This window comes from Chlamydotis macqueenii, chromosome 1 (genome assembly GCF_036417535.1).
Source record: "Chlamydotis macqueenii isolate bChlMac1 chromosome 1, bChlMac1.mat, whole genome shotgun sequence".
Taxonomy (NCBI): Eukaryota; Metazoa; Chordata; class Aves; order Otidiformes; family Otididae; genus Chlamydotis; species Chlamydotis macqueenii.
Genome location: NC_141556.1, coordinates 158,439,637 through 158,460,638, shown reverse-complemented (window position 1 = coordinate 158,460,638; position 21,002 = coordinate 158,439,637). Strand labels below are relative to the sequence as shown.

The 21,002-nt window shown below is 37.4% G+C and overlaps 1 protein-coding gene across 2 annotated transcripts in view; it reads left to right on the top strand.

The window, feature by feature from the left end:
- PCCA (propionyl-CoA carboxylase subunit alpha) overlaps positions 1 to 21,002 on the top strand; it is a 284,142-nt gene that overhangs the window by 39,463 nt on the left and 223,677 nt on the right. For both annotated transcript variants that reach the window (XM_086770975.1, XM_086770983.1), the window contains 2 exons: positions 5,571 to 5,684; positions 7,228 to 7,281. In XM_086770975.1, coding sequence (XP_086627101.1) covers positions 5,571 to 5,684; positions 7,228 to 7,281 — 168 coding nt within the window. The remainder of the gene's footprint in view (positions 1 to 5,570; positions 5,685 to 7,227; positions 7,282 to 21,002) is intronic.

Below are 21,002 nucleotides of genomic sequence, written 5' to 3'. Positions count from 1 at the left end.
AAGGATTTACTCATTAGCCCTATTTTATGGGTTGAGCTAATTGTAATTTGTCTTGCTGAGCTGTATTATGCAGTTTGGACCAATTAAGTGAATCCACTTACATCAACGGATGTTGTTCCAATGTGTAATATTGATTTGAGCTGTAAGAGGAGAATGACTTATTTGATTAGATTTCTTTGTTTAGACAATGCTTGAGATCTTATCTAGTGTACCAAACAGAAGTGTTCTCTTCACTGAGATTTTAATTGCTTTTTAGCTTTGATTAACTCTGTATATGCAGGTGTAACAGTTTCCCTATTTATAAATTCTGAAACAAGACAGAAGAAATGGGAGGAAAATGTATCTTGCAACTCAGTATAACTGTCTCTGCTGCATGAAAATCAACTTGTATTGAGACCTGGGCGTGCGTAGAGTGACCTGCTCTGAAAACCTGGGACACTGGGGAATCCCAGACATTTACCTCTTCAGAGATGGAGGAGTGAAGGGAGTGTGTGTGTGTGTGTACGTGTTAATTAGGCATTTACACTGAAGTAAATGGCATCTGTCACATGATGAACATCAGAAACTGCTGAAGGATATAAAAATCATCTGTGGAAACTATGCGGGTGATACTAAGCTCTCTGTTAGGAAAGACATGTAGATGTGTTATTTTGTTCCCCCATTGGCTCTCATGAAAAAGCCAGCCTTTACTTTTTTTGGAATTAGTAGATGAGAATCACTATAAAACAAACCAGGGAGAAAAGCAATTCTGTTATGAATCAGATCTGTAAGAAGGTAATAAACTCTGGAGTCACTGAATAGTGATAATGCTGGGGATCTGTAAATTATCCTAGTGTCTTCAATTGTTTTATAGATTGTATATGCACTAAAAATAAATGTTTTAGTTCTTTGTCTTAAAATAATTTTTCATACGTTCTATTTCCATACCAAGAAAACTTTTCTGTGTATAAATGTTGAGGGATATGCCTCTGTAAGTGTGACTTGTTTATAATACAGTTTTCAACTAGCAGTCTGCAGCAACTGAATGACTCCTGGAGAAGGTTACCTTGATTCTGCTGTGTTAAACAGAACATGTTTAGGAGTGCTATGTATATTTTAGGTAGTAAGCTATTAATTTTGATCTTTAAAAATGATCATTATTTGAGATACAAGTTTGAAGGGGATAAATCAGTAAGTTCAGAGTGTGGCTGGGCAAGAGAGCTTGCTGCTGTCAAATGAGTACGTGTGCCACCCTTAAGGGTAAAGGAGAGCTAACGTAATCTAGGTAATTTGGGTACTCACTAGCTGTGATGCAGTGGAGCCCTTCTAAATCAGGTTATCTCCTGCAAAGTGAATATTGAGTATTTTTGTAGTGCTTATATTAAAAATTTTGGCATATGGGTATATTTCTCTTCTGGGATATGATGTCGAGCCCTGGCACCAAACCTGGTTTATAAATCCTCCTGAAATACTGAGACATAATGTAGGAAAAAGGATCTCCAAAACCAATCACTGCTGGTGTTATTACCCCTTATTGCACTCTCCACCCTGAGATCTGCTGCAGCCTGGAGCGGTGTTTGGAACCAGTCCAGGCCGAAAATGGCTGGCTAATCAGCCCTGATGCACTCCTCACTTTACATGCCTGTTTGCTGGAAAGGTGGTGAAGCAACACAAAGCTGTTCCTTTGTAAAGATCGGGAAGGATTTATTAGTTTAGGTGCCTTGCCATGAAGGTGTCTCTGTACCTAAACTAGCTTTGGAAACAGGTGGCCATTTTTGTGCAGTTTGCTTCTGAATTAATAATCTTGTTAGACTTGAGCTAGCTTTTCTGTCTGTATGTGATCATGAAGATTTGTGCAATAAAAGCATTGCTGTACTTCAAATTGTGGCCAGTTGTCTGTATAGCTTAATTCAAAAATAGTTACACTACTTAGGAATATTCATTATGATGTTCTCCTGATAGGACTCCTTGTTAAACCCAGAATATTATTAGTAGCTTACTTGTCGTAGGTGCAGAGCTGAGGAAGCTGTGTTGGGCTGGTTGAGTGTTTGTAACTGATTTGGATTTCCAAAGGTGTAACAAACCTCTACAGGGATTCAGATGACTAAATTTAGTCTGTAGATTTTGAATTAAGTGGAGGTTCTGTAAAATGGTGATTTGGTAGGTTTTGGTGAATGTCTTGTCTTATTTCTGTTGTTGCTGCAATATAATTAGCCCGTATGAAATATACTACTTCAAATATACGACTTTTATGGAAATTAAACTGTTTTTACACAAATAGTATGTCTCTTCATGATTCCTAGTTGTTTGTGTGCTCTAACATAACGAGTCCTTGCAGCTGCTTGAAATATATCTTTTATGGCACAGGTAGCCCAATATGATTAAAACTTGCGGTATAAACCATTTAGCACTTTATGGTTTGTCTGCTTTTCTAGCCTTTGTTGTTATCCATTCATGCTTGAGATTCCAGAGTAAATCCTAATATTTATGAAGGAATTGCATTTTTTTGAAGAACCTCCTGGGACTTGCTTCTTTGTTTTGTTGACATTGTTTTTGTAAACTAAAACAGAAAAGGGAGAAGTTACACTTCTGACATTTCAGCTGTTGTAAGTGAGGGAAAAAATTTTGATACCTAGGATTGTGTGATATAAGTTAAGCACTTAAGCAACGCTTGAATTTAAAATAAATATAGTTGAAAGTTGTAGTGCTTGAGGGAAGGAAGTTGCTGGATTCTTTAGACTGTCTAGAAATATTGCATTATAAGTCAAATTCTGCAGCGGAAAAGATTTACTGAATTGTGGTGTGAATTATGTGCCACTTAGTAGTGTAGATTCAAATGATGGCTTTTCTTGTAATGTTTGCTAGTAATTATGGTTAGTGTAATTATGTGTGTGTACATATATATGCACTGTATGTAAATTCTGTAGTGCATTTGTGTTATGATATTTGGAGTATTCTTCATGAACTACAGTGCATTGTGAAATAAATGCTTAAAGAAGGGCATTGTCATCATGAATTACTAAGAAGAAACAGATCTCTATTTCCAGATTATATGTGGACTGGTTTAAAAACATAAAAAAGTAGATATTAGAAGGATCCATAGATTGAAGAGCTGTCACTAGAACCTGAAAATCTGGAGGTTTTGAACCAGTGGGGAGGAATGGAGACTTCTATTTTGTCTTGGAGAGATTTGCTTGGTGCTTTGTAGCAGTGTGTCAGGTAATGTGAATGTGATGTATCCACGTGTGGTATATTAGAGTGTACGCAAGACTGAACTGGCATTGGACTAGAGAAGGCACTAACAACTTGCAGTAAGGTAAATAAGGAGAAAATGATTTTCCAGATTACAAGGGAATGTGGGAAAGGAAGAGTCGAAACTCCAGAGCTGAAGTAACAACAAAACATTTCAAAAGAGGGGAGAAAATGGTGAGGGAAAAGTGCACAAGACTGTTTATATGTATAAAATCAATGGGTTTGCGGTATCTTCTATGGCTGCTTGTAGTACTAGTAGGACTGTTGGTGTCTCAGTGAGAAGTGTATGAGTGTGGGGTTTTTATATCTTGATACCTAAAAATAGCTAACTGTCTTAACTTAGTCCTTTTGTATAAAGAAGCTTTTGGTTTTGTAAAATGTACGTACTTAACTATGCTTAAGCTTGAATAACTTTGTTTAGACGTGTGAACCATGTTGGAATGAAAAACAATAACTTTAAGCATATAAACCAGTCATGCAAATAAGGGTATCCAAGGGCTGTACTGTTTCTTGTACTTGGTGCTCCAGGAAGGATGACAGACAGGCTAATCTTGATAGACTTGATCCAAATAGATTACTGACTTAAGTTGTTGAGGTATACTTACTAAAAAGCATTAAAATCCCGTTGCATGGTTGTCTGTGCTAGTGCTTAGAGTTTTTGATTTTGCTTTGTTTTTAATGTGATGCTAATGCTGTAGTGGTAAAATAAAACCATTGCGATTTTACAGAAGCAATAATTCAGATGTGAAATGCATGGCAATTCCAGGAGCCATGTGGACTCTTAGATGCTTGAGTATAGAGCAAATTGAGAAGCTATTTAAGAGACACTCCCAGAAAGGAACTTGGAACTAAATAGAAAGTTAATTTTCCTTTCTGGTAGGAGGATTAACTTTTGCAAAGTTCAAAAAAAGTCAATAAAAATAAAGAAAAAAGCAAAATGCTTAATAAGTGACTCCTGTGCTGGTTATACATGTTTATTATACTTGCATAAATATTTATTTATCATTGTATTATTCAAAATATAATTACTGCTTGTCACTCTTTCTAGATTTTTTTTTTCCCCCTAGCCTTGTTTCTTCTGAATGAGCCAATAGTTTATGTGGGCTACAGTACTTCTAACCTTACTTTGTCATATTTGACAGCCTTCATGCTACTTGGAAATAAAATTCCATTTCACAAAGAACAAAATTCCATGTTCATAAACTAAAAATACTTTAAATTTCACGTATGTGAATAGTCATATTCTGAAAGAACACCTTTTTGAATAATGTATTCTCAATTCTGAATGCTGAAGATTATATAAAATATTTAATAAAAATAACTTATAAAATTGGTAAGCATTGAAAACATCAAACTGTCAGTATAAAAAAAAAGTCTTACACAGCTCATATAATCTTACACAGTTTAAGCAATGGCATGCTTTCTTAAAAACGTGCTGAAAAGGAGCTTACAAAAGGACAGCAGAATGATGAAAACCTGATTGCTTAGATTCTTGGGTTTGTGTGTATCTTTAAAGGAAAAGTATTCTGTACTCTGAAAACATGTTGTAGACCAATCTAATTAAACTTTTGTAACTTTTTCTTCAAGGTAAGCAGGCATATGGGTTGTAAGTAGACTTCTAACTTAAATCTGTCTTCTAACTGCAAACCTAGCTATTTTATTATTTCTAGTAAAATGTTGTAAATATTTGTCCCTTTTGTATAGTTCAGATTTGACTGAAAAATGTTTGGCAAATGCATATAAATGAGGATACAATGGATTAGGAATCAAACATGAGCCTGCTTAAATAATTCTCAAGATTTTCTGGTTCACGTGTAGTGATATTGAACTCTTTAGTCATAGGCTTTAATTTGTGCATGGTGCTGACCTGATGCTGTGCAGGGACACTCACTGCATCCCTTCATTCAATTCACTCTAATTATCCCCAACTTCCTGGGGAGCCTGCTTAGAACTGGTCATGAATGTTTGTTATTAAGTATTAAGATATTAGACTACCCTGGTTACATGTAACAAAGTAGTTTTTAGTCTGAATTTACATATAGATAATCAGTATAGGAAGCTGAGATTATGTTTGTCATGTATTTGTTTAATCAAACTCAAAATAATGCATTGGACTAGTAAAACATTTTGACAATGACTTAAGCTCAGAGTTAAATGAAATGAGATTTAATGTTATTGTGTAGGTTCTTGTATATCAGTGTTGGTAATTCAGTGTGTATTTTAGAGTGGTTACGGTATGTAAATTATCTTTGAAACAATCAGATTTGTGTGCATGTTTCAGGATGATGGTAATTATTTTTGCTGGGAGCATCTGTTAATGCAGAATATTGCCTCTTCAGGTTCATGTGAAAATGGCGGACGAAGCTGTCTGTGTTGGCCCAGCTCCCACCAGCAAAAGCTACCTCAACATGGATGCCATCATGGAAGTCATTAAGAAAACCAGGGCCCAAGCTGTGAGTCTGAATGAGTCTATCTGCTGCAGCTGTTTCATATATGGAAAGCAGAAAAGCCAGAGTTTGTGTGGGTTTTTTTTTTTTTTTTTTTTTAAAGGTGTAGGGGGGGAAGTGATTGAATATGCTATTCCAGTTAGTTCATGTCACATGAGTTAAATGTGTCCGAAATCGCTACTGGAAATCAAAGGCTTTGTAGCATCTGGCAGCACTGGTCGCTGATCCTGCAGGTGGCTGCTGGATTCAGCTTTCACACCAGGGAGCAGCTTCAGTTCATTTCCAAATTTGCTGGGGGAAAAAAAAATCCCAATTAGTTTTGAGCACTAACCCTTTATATGCCATAATAGCTTTCTTGAACGTTTTACAAAGTGTGTCCAAAAAGGCTTTTGCTTAAACTTAGTTTGAATCACTTTCTAAATTATAAATGTTATTTGCAGGAAGGTAAGTAAGATGTTTTAAGCAGGTTGGTGCATCCCATAATTATCTTTGTTTCAGAAGGTTTACAAAATGCACATTAGCTTATATGTGTTAATATGGGCTGTTCTGCCTTTCTCCCTCCAAACTGGCCAGAGATTCAGAGCTTAACAGGAATTGGTTGGAAAAACTAATGTGTAGTCATGTTCACGTGCCTAATGTTCTTTGTTCTGTCAGTGAAATAAATGTATTATTCAGAGCTACACAGCTACTGTACACAGAGCATTTATTAAAATAAAATTTTAGGGTTGTATATGAGCAACACTAATTACATTGGAACAGTTTGGATCAGCATTGTAATTTCTTTAAAATAAGATGTTTTGATAATAGTGCTTTCAGGGGCCAAAAACTTTCCTCTAAAGAAAAAACTGTGTATTTCCCTCTGAGTATCTGAATATAGAACCCAGTTGTTCAGGCTCTTCGAAAGAGGAAATAAAATGGCTTATACTTTGTCTATCAGAGTATATTGGATCAAGAATCTTAAGTGAATTGCAAAAAGTAAAGGGAAAACTCTTTCCCACACTCCTCCCAAGTAATTACGCCAGGTGTATATTGGGGTGTGAATAGCAAACTAGGCACGTAAGGATGCACGACTTGGCATGAGACAGTAAACGATATTCTCCAGCAAGGGTCGCTAGAGATAGGAGGCTTATGATATGGACCTTAAGTGCTACAAGTATTTTGGGGTGAGGAGTACTTCATAGTGGTTACTGAGAAGAGTGTGGATGAGCATATATGTGGAAGTCTGCAATGAGATAAATGTGGCAAAAAGGAGTTAAAAAGAGCAGAAGCAAAACCACCAAAGGGAGTGTGTCCCTTGCTCTGCAAACAGCACCTTTCTCCCTAGTCAAGTAAGGAATGTTTATTTCAGAAATGACAGTTCAACCAGTGTGTCTTGACAGCTTGACTGAGGACAGATAAATCAGTGGGTTAATACAGTTTCTTAAGGTATTCAAATAATTTAAATGCTTAGTGGTCTATTTTATCTTCCTCAGTGTCTGAACAGGTGCTAGCAAATTTGGTGTCTGGCTTTGGAAGTCAATCAGCTTGGAATTTTTTTTTCTTTCCCAAGGTACACCCAGGATATGGATTTCTTTCAGAAAATAAAGAATTTGCTAAACGATTGGTAAGTTATTTTTGTTTGCTTGTCTGTGAATGATGCACTAGGTGGCATATATTCATTCCAAGATATCAGAGGAATCAAGATACCAATTCAAGGCAGATCTAAAAGATACTTTAAGACAGGAGACTTCAGTATGCTTTCTGGGCATGTGGATTTCTTGTGTTTTGAGGGTGTCATTGCAGCCTGTGATTTATTTTGGGAAAAGGGGAGGTGCCTTTTTGTAAGAACTTTGCCAAGGATGTAAGAACCTTTTGGCATTTTCACTTGTGCCTGTACTGTTTATGAGGCTGCTCTGTAAAACCGGGTCACTGAAATGATCTAGGTTAAAAGTACCTGTATTTAAGTGATCATTTTGGCGATTCATAGCACAGCTGGTGAACAGCTGTATCTGCAGCCCTGAGAAGGTGCTGAACTGCACTTTCAGGATGGGCATATAAAGCTCTTTAAAAACTGGCTTCTCTGCTGGAGGTCATGTATCATCGAGCTACATTCTCTGAAAGGACCAGAATCAAGAGGGTGATATTTTCGCTTCATTTCTGAATTTATAAGAACTATTATTCGCAACCCCTTTACTTCAGTGGGGTTTTTGTGTATCACAGAAACTGATATATGGCCTTTAAACTGATTTAATTATTTTCATTTCTTTCCATTCTTTCATGCAACTGCTTATAAATTTGAGCAGTGGTAGGAGAAAGTTACACACACAATGTTTGAGCCAAGTCCTGAGAGTGGGTGTTGTATGTGTAGTCACTGCAGATCATGTGTTATGGTCTATTGCTTTCACTGAGAATAAGGACAAGCACATATTACATCCATTAAAAAGCTGTTGCAGCTACCAACTTTGTCAGAGTAAACAAACTGTATACCTGAAACAACATCTTATTCTACAGGCAGTAAGATAAATTTGTTGCCTCTTTTGAGAGTTACTTGCACCTTTTTGATTCAGGGTAAAACCACAGATGATTCCATAAAACGATAGCTCTTTTATTCTTAGCATTTACGGAGCAGCTCTTGTTTCCATGTCTCTTCCTTGACTGTGTCCCTTTTGGCCTGAGTTCTAATTGCAGTATAGACCTTTACTATTTAGTTGGTTATTTGGTGTTAGAGAGTAAGATGTTTGCTCATCAAGGAGATTATTTGAGAATGAAATCTCAAGTTTTTATACTTCTCAGCTGCTATAGTTTTGTTTTTTGTTTTTTTTTTTTGGTTTTTTTTTTTTCTTTAAAGCCCCTAAATAAAAAAAAGTGCAGGTTCTGTGTGGTGCTGAATGCATCCTGCTGGTTGCTGAGTGGCGGTGATATTAAAGTTGAAAGGAATTCTAAACACTTTGAGTTTGCCAGGATTTACCAGATCAAGGGTAATCTCTTACATGTTCTTTTCATGCAGTCTAGTAGCTTTCTATCACTGTTCTGCTTCATGTACCAGAGCCTCTTTTTAGATGGAAGATTCCTAGATTAATTTATAACAAACTGTGTTCCCACTGGATTGGACGAGTGGGATAACTGACTTTAGTTGGCAGTTCCTGTTTTGTAAAAATAAAAATTTAATGAAACAGAAGTGCTTGCTCATGCGATTTTGCTGGATGTTTTGCTGCCAAAGTTTGAAATTTGCTAGTTATTACTCTAAACTGGCACATTTCCTAGTTATCTAGTTATTATGTGGTGATTTAAATTACAATATTGGTGACATGACAATCTGGAACACTTTTTTGGAAGGATTAAGCAAAAATGGGAGGAAGTACAAACATTCCCGTAGATCCCTTCTCCCTTCCTATTTCTCATCTTTTTATTCAGATCCTTGGAACAGTGAATTCCTGAAATAACGTGGTGGCTAGAAACATGTTCAAGTTTGGGTTGGTGCTACAGTCTCAAAATAGCTTTTAATTATGTTTCAGAAACCCAATGTGTTCTGTTATCTAAAAATACAGTAAAACAAGGTAGTTCTGCTTTGTTTTCTGAAGTGCACTATTTAAAGTTTCAATTAAGACGTAATCATGCTTCCCTTCATGTCAGTGGCTCTAGGATATCAAACCACTAGTGAGACTTGGTGAAATGATCTGTTGTTTTATCACTGAGGGCTGCTTATATTTTTGCAAGACACTGAGTAATATATTTAGGAGGAAAACTTGCCTGTTGTTTCTTTTCTTTATTAAAGCCCATAACAAATGTTTAAAAAAAACTGTCGTGAAGTTGCCAAAGATGTGTTCTTGTTCTGTTTTCTTTCTCCCTGTCCCTTTCTTTGCACATACGTTATTTTATTGTTTTGTGCTAAAAGTAGCGATGAAACTTTTAAAACCTGGGCTTATTTCCTGGTGTGCCTCTGTACTTTTAAAACAAACTACCTAGATTCGGAAACTGAGAAATGCACTAAGCTTTCTAAACTTGCTCATCTGTCTGTAAAAGAGCGGTGATGAGCTCAAAGCTAAGCTTTGTCTTCAATTAACACATGGAGGGTCAGTTCCCATGTAATCCCACTGTGCGTGATTTGAACAAAAGCATGTCTTTTTGTTCATTATTGCCTAAATGATTCATGGAATAGCACACAGCTATAGACAGTCCTTGTGAAGAATTTGATGGATACATTTAGAGTATTGAAAATCACTAGTCTTTATTTTTTTTCTTCTTTACAAACTTAATTTTGTTATTTTTTAGAATGGGGGAGAGCACAGGTAAATGATCCAGTGTTTCCAAAACAAAATTTCAAAAAAAAAACCCCAAAAAACCAATAGGTGAATATCTGGCATATTGTTCATTATGATCCAATAAAAAAGTTGGTGTGTTCAGTCACCTCTTTGATACACATGAAGTGTATCTATGCTGGTTGCTTTTGATGGCTGACAGAAAAGGAGTCAATAGCATTTATATTAAGCGAGTCTGTAAAAGACTTTGTAAACTCTAAGGTCAGTTTTTTAAAGATTAATATTTTAATATTAAATCTTTTTCAAAACTCTTAAGATAGTGCTGGTAGTTGTTTTGTAGAATAACAAAACATCGATTTGTGCGAGTGAGTGTAGTTCCTTTGAATCTTGGTTTGCATTCTAATTTTAATTCAGAAACTTGAACTATCCAACTTGGAACTCTTGCAGTGCTTTATAAAAAATGTCTGTACGTTAAGTTGTAAAATTCAGTGCATAACTTATTACTTGTAGTTTATGTAAATATATTTGCACGTAAGGAGTTTACTTCCTTCAAAGAATAATTGCATAATATTCAGTACTGACAGAAATCCAAAGGGACAGTTGAAATCTGCTGCCACATTAAAAGAAAAGAATGCTGGTATCTTTTGCCAGATGCTGTGCAGAGCTGCAAGAACAATTTGTTCCTTCATGCTTTAGAAGAATTTGTTAGTGAGCTCTGTGTTTGTGTTAGCTTGCTTAATGTTTCTCTATATAGAATTAATGCAGACCTTTCTGAGAAGCTCTATCACCTCTATTGTCTGCACCTCTTGCCTTTGAAATTTGGCAAGGAGAAAGCCCTGAGACTAAGATGAGCTGTTTGGTTGGCCTGTCATTGAAAGATACACTTTTCTGAAATTGCCATATTTCTTTTCTTGCTTGCAAACCTCCAGGACAACTGCTGTGGTGGGGGATTGGAGTGCTAAGTCAAGTCTCTTCACTTGTCAAATAATTAGGGATTGGCCCATGATCCCAGTGACACTTTCATTTCCTCCCTTCTTTACCTGAGTGAAGAAAGGAATGGGGGAGAAAAGAGTGAGAGAAAGCAAGCATGTGACTGAGTTGCACAGTCATTATTCCAGAATCAGAGCTACTTCTTGGGGTCTATCTGATCTTAGCAGCAAGTAGGAGTCATATTCCTGTAGTTGAGGCTATGTACGTTCTTGCTTTCTGATAATGGTTAAAAGCTTACATCTTGGTGCATGGTGACTTGGTGCTCCAATTGCTCGTAATGGGATCTGTTTCCCCCTTTTTAATTAAAAGAGCATAAATGAACTTGTCCTTCCCCCTCTGCCACAAAAGTCCCTTGGAAAGCTACTGTTTAAAAAAAAAAAAAATTAAATGATCCTTGTAAAGTCCAATATAAAAAAGACAAGTTTTCAGGATTTACATCTTCAGTGTATTTTAGTTTCTTGAACACCTGTATATGATAGACTTCCTACTTTCATAGGCAGTGCCTTGTGGTATATTTTCCCCAAGAACCCTATGGAATTTGTGCATAAAATAATCTTGAAATGATAAGAATGAAGGTTACAAATGCAACCTTGACAATACTATCCCGACACTCTGCTTCTTGACACAAAATAAGCCAGCCGCTACCCTCTGTCAAAAATCCCATTTTTGCCATAGAAGCCGTAAACATGGTGGAACAAAAGGATTCAATTTTGAAATAAGATATGGACCTATTTGGAGTTTCTAGTGGAACCTGTTTTAATACATCTTTTGTGCCCTTTTAGCAACTCCTGTTTGGCATGACTAAGGGGAGAACAAAGCAGCCTGCGCTGTTTCTCTTTACCTTTGAAGCTAGATTAACATTCTTGGTGGAATTAAAAAAACCCAACAATGTATTATCTGAAATAAATGGGCAAACCATGTATATGGAAATGGTTGATCATGTGTTTGTAAATGGCTGTTAAGTTTGAGATGGAAAAGGTAAAACAAAAAAACAACATATGTAATCTTCTGTAAGGGGTCACATCTGACCTGTGAAGAACTTTGTGCAGGTGGATCTGTAGCCCTGTGCATAGCTAATTATGGGATTGTCACCTTTTAAAATGTAAACTTTTAATGACAGCAGCGTTTCCTTACAGTTGTTGTGCATGACTTTATTTGTATTTGTCAAAAATTTAATGTCCTTTGAATCATGAGAAGCATTTGGTATGATTCTCGTGCTGTTCCTATGTGCGCTGACTTCCTACCTGGCCATTCATGTGAGTAGTTAGCATTTGCGCTTTCCAAATTGTAAAGTGGTGGTTAAAAAGACCACAGCTTTGGAAGATTGGTGTCAAGAAGGTGCTTACGGCAGAGATTATATCCTTCGAGGAGTGGGGCAAGCAGAACTATTTAGTGTGGGTTTCTTACTTTGTCCTGCAGTGCATAGTGTGTCATTGCCTACCAAAGCACGCTGTAGTGGCTTAAGGTGCTTTGTCTGGTGGAGACTGGAGACTATGCCCCTACTGGGTGATAAAGGCTGGGCAATGTACTTGTCTAGGTGAATGGGTCCCCAGTTTGACCCCCAGAAAAGCTCTGCCTATGAGCCTGTAGCATTGATGGGTGACTACTTACTGTTCTGAGGCAGAATGCTTCTGAATGTTACTTGTAGTCTTGCATTTAATCCCAAGTAAACTTTTTTAATAGGAAAAAAAAAAATCTAAATAATCTGTGGTATCACGTTGTATGAAATCCATGGGAAGTTTGAATAGTGCACGTATTAAATCATGGACAGTATTTATCAGACATTGTTAGGCCTCTGCTAATGGATGTCAGCTAGAAAAATGAAATTAAGTTATCTGAACTATCTGATTAGATACTTCCTAGTGTGAAAGTAAGAAGGCTATGTTACTCCTTTACTGTCAAAAGCTTCATAGAGCTTCGCTAAAAGCATATGATGGCTTAGGTTGTGTCATCAGAGTCCTTTTAAAGATTGCCTATACTACAGAACAAATTGATGGCAGTTCTACTCTGTTGCAACTTCCAAATCTTTATCTTCAGCAACTGCTGTATATAGCTAGAGTACTTTTTTCAAATGCAGGCTTACGTCTAAACTAAAAAAAAATAACAAAAAAAAACGCCAAACAAAACAAAAAAACCCCTAACACCTCCCCGCAGCCCCCTCCACCCCAAACCCCCTCAAGTCTCAGGGTGCATATCCACAAGACTTGTGGATATACTTGTGCATAACCTATACGCATGTTTTTAAAGATGTAGGGTGGTATTTTGCCAAAGATTTGTGTGATCTGTGACAAAAATGCTATCCTTCCTTTTGAATCTTTTGTGTAAACTCTGTAATCTAGTGGTGGTTTTTCTTTTTTCCCCCTGATGTCCTGATTAGACAACTTCCTCTAACATGACAGTCTTGACCTATTTGTATTTGTTTTTCACTTGGAGTAAGCCATTATTTTTAACTTGTATTTTTTAAATCTACAAGTGGCTTAGGCTGAAAGCTTTAACGTGTGTGACTGTTCTTAGGAAAAAACACAAATGCAAAACCTCTTGATTTAAATAGTAATGTCTGGCAACTTGAGACTCTCAGTGGATGAACTGTGGGCTTGCATGACTTCTGGAATGATTTAATGCTGTGCATGTGATTAAAAAAATACATTAGTGATTTTTGCCTATCTGAACTATCATAAGTCATTTAATATTTCCCATGAGATGCTTTTCAACAGCAGCACTTTGGCACGCTTATTAGGGTGTGTGGTTCTGCAGATGAATGGATTTGTGGAATCCTGATTTGTAAAAATTCATTATTTCTTGACATGTAGTGTGACTGCAATAGCACTTATTTCCAGGCTTAGAGGAATCCTTCACCTTGCTTCTGAAATACTTTGTTCTGTCCTCTTTCTTCCACTGCTGCCACGTCTGGTTGTGAGAATAGAATCATAGAATGGTTAGGGTTGGAAGGGACCTTCAAAGGTCATCCAGTCCAACCCCCCTGCAAGAAACTGGAACATCTCCAACCAGATCAGGTTGCTCAGAGCCCCATCCAACCTGGCCTGGAATATTTCCAGGGATGGGGCATCCACCACCTCTCTAGGCAATCAGATCCAGTGTTCTATCATCCTCATTGTAAAAAAAATTTTCCTAATATCCAATCTAAATCTACCTCCCTCTATTTTGAAACCATTATCCCTAGTCCTGTCACAACAGGCCCTACTGAAGAGTCTCTCCCCGTCTTTCGTGTAGGCCCCCTTGAGGAACTTCTTGCTCTGTTTCCTCAACTGCAATTGTATTAACGGCTGCATATACCTGAGTTTTTCCTCATTGCAATAACAGAAGGCTTGCAAGTGTAATGCTATGTAATTATGTTTTTATGTAGGCAATACTTTTTCCTTCCATTTTCTGCCTTTTTATTCTACTATTGATTTGTGATGATGCAGGCAAGCTTGTCTGGTTATGGCAAACTCTGTCCATTCTAAGCTAAGGTGATTTGTTAATTTGTCCTATTCTAGTATAATTGATATAAGCTATCTGGTAACCTCGCAAATGTGGTGTCCTCTGTTTACAAATCAGTTTTAAGTGTCCTGTTGATACCAATGGACTTGAATTGGACTTGAACAGTTAAGAGATTATGTATTTGAAATAAGAACTCCTGTTGCTTTGTCAGTTTAAATTTACTTTTGTGGCAAGACAGCTGAAACTTCAGCTTGGAATTCAACAGAAACAATGCTTCCTTAATAATCGCTTCTGTTTTCTGCCTGCATTTTAAGAAAGAATGTATTTTATAGTGATGGATGATCTGTGTTCAGAGTAAAGTTTCCTACTTTCTGACACTTTTAGATCAGATTCCTTATACTTGACCCCAAATGGATCTACTGAGACCAGGAGTGAACTTTGTGGAGGGAGGATCATGACTGGCAACCTTGTCAAAGGAATTTGAGTGATTTCTCCATTAGCTGTGGAAAAGATGTTAGCTGATAGGCTTTTGATTAACATACTTCTAAAGATTACCTATTATCCTGGACTGGGCAGATTTTTTTTTGGAGGGCCCTTTGTTTTTCATAGTGTGTATTTTGACTGTAATCTTACTTCAGGAAATGTGTTCTTGAAGTTAGTATTTAGGATTACGTTGGATTATTAGAACTTGATCTTGCAGTTCTATAAACTTAGGGTTTATTTTAGGGTGCTGTTTGGTTCCTTCTATATCATATGTCTTGGTTAAAACTCTTCTATAGGCATCTAATGCCTGTACAATATATTATGTTGCTGCTTTAATGTAAAGTGTTTAAATATTCTGAATAGCTTCTACAGAGACAAGACTTAACGTACTTGTTTGTTCAGTACACCACATAATTCACTTGCTTCAAAATAGCTGCCTGGGCAGGAGGGTTGTAATCTACCCTCTCAGGAGTCATTGTTTTCTTGAGGGGGTCTTTGAGAACTGTTCCAGTTACCCCTGTATGTTGAGGGGATCACTGTTAATATACTGGATATGATTGGTTACTGAAAGTGCATTGAAACACGGGAAAACTTCAATTTTGTTTTTTCCTGTTGGATAGATCCACCAGTTATAGCAACAGTGGAAACTCTAAAGGATACAGGGCAAGCTATATACAGGCATGTCAGAGTTGAATAAGGCTTTGCACTATTTAAACTGTTTAATATAACTTGATAACTTCTTAGTCATTCAGTTAGTATCTTCTACGTTGTTACAATATCTTCAGACTGGTTGCATATTTTTACTGTATGGTTGTAGAATGCATAATGCAGTTGGACCTGGTTTCTGCTTTAGATATCAAATACAGTCTTTATTTCACAGAGTCGCAGAATGGTTGAGGTTGGAATGGACCTCTGGAGGTCATCCGGTCCAGCCCTTCGGCTCAAGCAGGGCCACCCAGAGCTGGTTGCCAGGACTGTGTCCACATAGCTTTTGAGTATCTCCAAGGATGAACGCTTCACAACCTCCCTTGCCAACCTGTGTCAGTGTGTGGTCATGCTCACAGTAAAAAAAGTCACAGTAAAAAAATGTATTTTTCTGATGTTCAGAGGGAACCTCCTGTGTTTCAGTTTATGCCCATTGCCTCTGGTCCTGTCACTGGGCACCACTGAGCAGAGCCTGACTGGCCCTCTTCTTTGCACCCTCCCTGCAGGTATTTCTGTACATTGATGAGGTCCCCCTAAACATTCTCTTCTCCAGACTGACCAGTCCCAGCTCTCTGAGCTTCTCATAGGAGAGATGCGCAAAGAAACAAAAATCTCTGAACATACGAACATAAGCACTATTTGCTAGTAACTTACCTGGTTTCTCAATGAAAGCCTTGAGCCAGCGCAACAGGAATGACCACCCCCCAGGTAAGAGTAAGAATTTAATAGATTACTTGCAGCTATGTAATTGGGTTTAGTGGTTTATTTTGCACATCTTTTAAATAATTCCCTGGAATTTTAAGACTTCCTACTCATTATTATGAATGCATTTGCCTTTTCATTTTATCTTTAATTTTATTTGAAGATTGGCTTACAAATAAGCTTTGTCTATTTGCATGGCATGTTTTGTTCATTTCTATTTCAGTCTGAACGATAGTGATCAATAACATTGATAACTTAGAGTACTGGCTTGACTGAACAATTCCTGCTAGAGTCTTTACACATGTGTTTTTGGGGAAAATAGTTAAAATACTTGGCAGTTGGATTGTCTTCAACAATTAAGTTTTGAATTAACACATACTAACATTGATTTTGTAAAGTTAGGCAATGGGTTTTGTGTAGAAGGTAGCATCTGCTTCTCACTTGCTCCTTGAATGCCAACCCATGTGTTCAGCTCCTGAAGACTGAGTTACTAGCCTGTGTCAGACTGCTGTTCTGACTGTGACCAAGCTGGCTCAAGAGATAACTGCTCCCAGTGGCTTCTTGCCCTCTGTTCCCGTGAGGGGTTACTGCCCTCCTTGGATGTGCTGGAATGACTGTCACTTTGTAGCCCTGTTCTGTTTAAATTATCTTTGCTTAAACATATCCTCCTCCCCTGCTCCCGACTCCCCTATAAAAGTCTTTAAGCTAATACAGATGATTCTGGCAGAATCAAGGAGTTTTTGCCTGACTCAAAATGGAGGCAAACTCAAAGGAATGGTAGCTTGGGAGTGGGGTATAGGGCACAAGAGGAAAAAATAAGCAACTGAAGTTGATAATCTTTTAACCTGTTTGTAACTGAATTAGTATTTGCCAGAAACCTTACTGAGAGGGATTTAGGTATTTAACTTGGGCTGATTTAGGTTCTTGAAATCAGTTCTGTGTGCTGTCTGTTTACGTGCTTATAAAAATGGTATATGATGGAAGCATTTCAAGAACTTAGTTAACCAAATAATCTTTAAATCATTTCCTTCATCTCCCAAAATACAAAGAGAGTGTGGGGAATAGTTTTCACCAAATATTGTATCTCCCCCTTCTTCAACTTCTCCAGAGTTTGCAGTTGCTTCTTGCACCATTGCTAGTCTGAGTGATTAAAAGCTTTGAAATGTGGAGTGACTCTGTATTTGGTAGGGCTTTTATTGCACAGATGCTATTGAGGCAAAGATGCTGTTTTCTCTGACTGTGCAGGCCACTACTGTTTGGAGAAGATTTTTCTCAGGATCTGCACCCCCCTGTGAGCATAATAGGAAGGGAAAAGTTGCTACAGGTTGACTGGCTGACCTTGGGAAGATAGAAAATCACATTTTATTTGATGACCTACTATTTGACACAGTTTATAAACTTAGCAATGTGTATGATTTTTTTTTTTTCTTAATTTTTAACTGACCTCTTGGTCAGTTTCATGAAACTTAGATTAAAAATAAGGCTACTATCAGTGTGCACATGTTCCTGATTGGGCATTTCACACATTTGTCCATCTTCGTAATTTTTACATCAGAATTGTGTCGGAAGCATTCACCTGCTGAACAGTGTCTCACTGTTTAGATATAGGTTCTTTAGTTGATAGTAAATTACGGCTTTTAGTACACACAGGGTTAAGTGAAAAGGTTGCAGTAATATCTAGTGAGCTTTTTTTCCTTTAATGTGCTCATTAGCAGTGGCAAGTCCAGGTTTTAGCACATGTCAGTAATTTACATTTCATTGCTCGGTGGCTGCCCTTGTTGAAGAGTTGTTTCTAAGCCTGATGAATATACTTGTGTTGGGAATAAACTGAGTAGAAGAATTGAAAGCCAAATACCCTGCCAGGCTTTTCAATGGGTGCTGAAGTTTCCAGTGGGTCACTGATTAGTAATGCATGGAGCAGCAGGAAAATGCAATGATGATGTCTAGAAAGGTTACTTCAGGTAGGTTTTACCATCAAACCCTTCTTTATTTGTGACTACTTTTACAGTCATTCTCCTCAAAATTCCTCTCTTGGCAGACCTTCTCTTAATATAAGAATGTGGTACATTAGATAGACATCCCAGCCGGGTTACTTACTCATGCAGAGGTGGCACAGGAAAGTAATACTTGTGCAATGAGTCCTAGAAACAAATTATCTTGGGGGCTGTACAGATTCCTGCTATCAGATTATGATGATAGGCATCTCTGAGTATTTGCTCTCACTCTTTCTTTCTTTCTTCTGCCTCATCTGATACTGACTTGTCTTGGCTTGAAGATGTGCGTGGTTCACTGCTGTAATGGCAAATATATGTGTGTTGGGATGCAGTAGCATTGTGGTTGGCAATTGAGATGCAAGACAATGGTTGCTAGCTTTTCGGGGAAAATTGATGCTTTCATGTGGCAAGAGCTGAGTTTAGTAATAAAACCATATGATTAAGTAAATGTATTCTTGATGGAGTGATATTCCTGCTATTTTCCAAGCTACTCTGACTATTTACAGAGCACTATGCAGAAGCTTATACTGTGAAATTATACTTTCCTTTGTAGAGAGTCCTGCATATATTTTCTGTCCGAAAGGATAGGTATTGCTAAATTTACATATGTACACAGACAACTAAGCATTTTCATTCCAGATGCCCGTTAGGATCGTACTGACGTGTTCTTCAGAACTCCAGCAAAAGAGCACTGGTGCTTACTCTTTCCCACTCTCTCTCTCTAAAGTATTGTGAACACTGTTTATATTCAGACTACTTATTATACAGTTTGGGGATGGGGAATGCATTAAACATTTAGAATGGGGGAAAGCCAGCAAAAGATATTCCAGAACATTCTTGTGAATAAAACCTGCCAGTTCATTGTGTAAGAGCTTGTGAACCCTTTTATTAGCCTATCTGAACATTAGGTGCATATATTTAAATGAGAACATTTGCAGAAAGTAGAGTAATTTGAATATTTTTCACACGCTAGAAATATTTTCGTGACTACCTTGATCAAATTTGGAATTTCTATTGTTAATTTGCAAAAGAGGTGGTACTTGGGTTGCCTGAGAAGAGCAATGCCTTTAGCACTGTGCTAGCATGTAGAAGGAACCTGAAATGGTAATTTCAAACCTTGGTTGATCGAGACTGTGACTACACAAGAACTAATAGTTTATGAGCTAACAGGTGGTAACGTATCTATAGATGTTCCTGGAAAGACATTTTTTGATTATAAGCCAAAACATCTTTTTTGGCTCATAACAAAAAACAGCGGGGAAATTTATACTTTCTTTTCTGGATAAGCTTGTGTCAGATCAATACTTTGCCATGTGATTAGGACACTTGCATGTTCTTTATGCTCTCAAAAAGCTGGAGATACTCACAGCTAAGCATGGGAAGAGATCACCTAGCAGAAAAACAGTCAAGAAGATGCCTGAGTGGAGCTTGTGCAAGACTGGGGAGAACATTTTACACTTTGAACTTAGAATACTTTTTTTTTTTCCTTCCGATGGCAGCTCTCAAAATATTTGCAGCCTGTGTCTTAATGTTAGACTCTGATTCTGAATGGCTCAAATAGGGAAGAAGTGACAAGTGCTTCCAGTCAAAACACTATTCTGTTTTAATAATCTAGATAAATAATTCCCACAGCAGCCATATTGCACAACTGTGACCTCGCTTTGGCAATTGTCTTTGTAGTGGACTACCCGGATACTGTGTAAGCTTTTGCATTTACAAAAGCTGAAAGTATATGTGTGTCTTTATATGTAGAACATAATACTTAGGATAAAAGGGCTGCTCAGGAATCCAGCGTGTAAATTTGCTTTTCAAAGGCAGGCAGCAGGTGTGCTGCAGAGTGGTACTTCCACCTGTCTTACACAGAGAAGTTCAGCTTAATTTGCTCTGGCTGGAATTTAGAAAGAATAAGTTCCTTGCCCAGATTTTTGGGCAAGGCATCATGCTGACCAGCTGTGCTTAATCTTAAGGTATTAAATTTAAAGCCACCATGCTAAAATAATATCAGACTTTTGAAAAGCAGGTTACCCAAAAGATAGAAATACTCTAAAGAAGATTGCTTTCATTTGGGTCTTGTGTGTGTGTGTGTGTAGGCATTGACACAGTTTTGCATTACGTAGTTGCTTGGTTGTTTCCATGATTGTCTTGCCTTACTCAGGGAAGTATACCAAAATACTAAACACTTAGTACTTTTTTGTCTTCACTCTTCAGTGTTTGGCTTTAGACAATATTTAAGACATGCATTGGGCACACATATACTTAATTTAACTGAAAAACTTTGTTCATTTCTAGCATATTTGTAAATTTTATACAGGTTAATGCATTTCTTCTCAAAACATTTTGCTGATTTTTATCCTCTCCTGCTACTTTCTTGCATGTTCTCCTCCTTTATTGTCTTCCTATGTTCAAGAATGTCTTGGCTTTTTCACCTAGAAGGCATGAGGAAGCTCAGAAGAGAAGTGTCCTTATTTTCAGTTATTTCCAACCGCAAGGAGTGATTTCAGATAGTCCTGTTTGGATCCTGTGTCAAGTGGGTAGAGTGTACTCTGGTTGTAGTGAGTTTTCATAGTACCTGACAGCTAGACTGTCCAAAATTCCCTGGAAGATTTCGCAAATCTAGGTTTTCAGTGGCTTATGGACTGAAATATAAGTAACTTCCATGAGAATGGTAAAGGCATTATTTACGATATATCATGCTTAATATGATACTGCATGGCTTCTGTTCTGCTTTGAGTTGCTGATTTGAGTATTCCAGTTTCTGTATGAAACTGTTT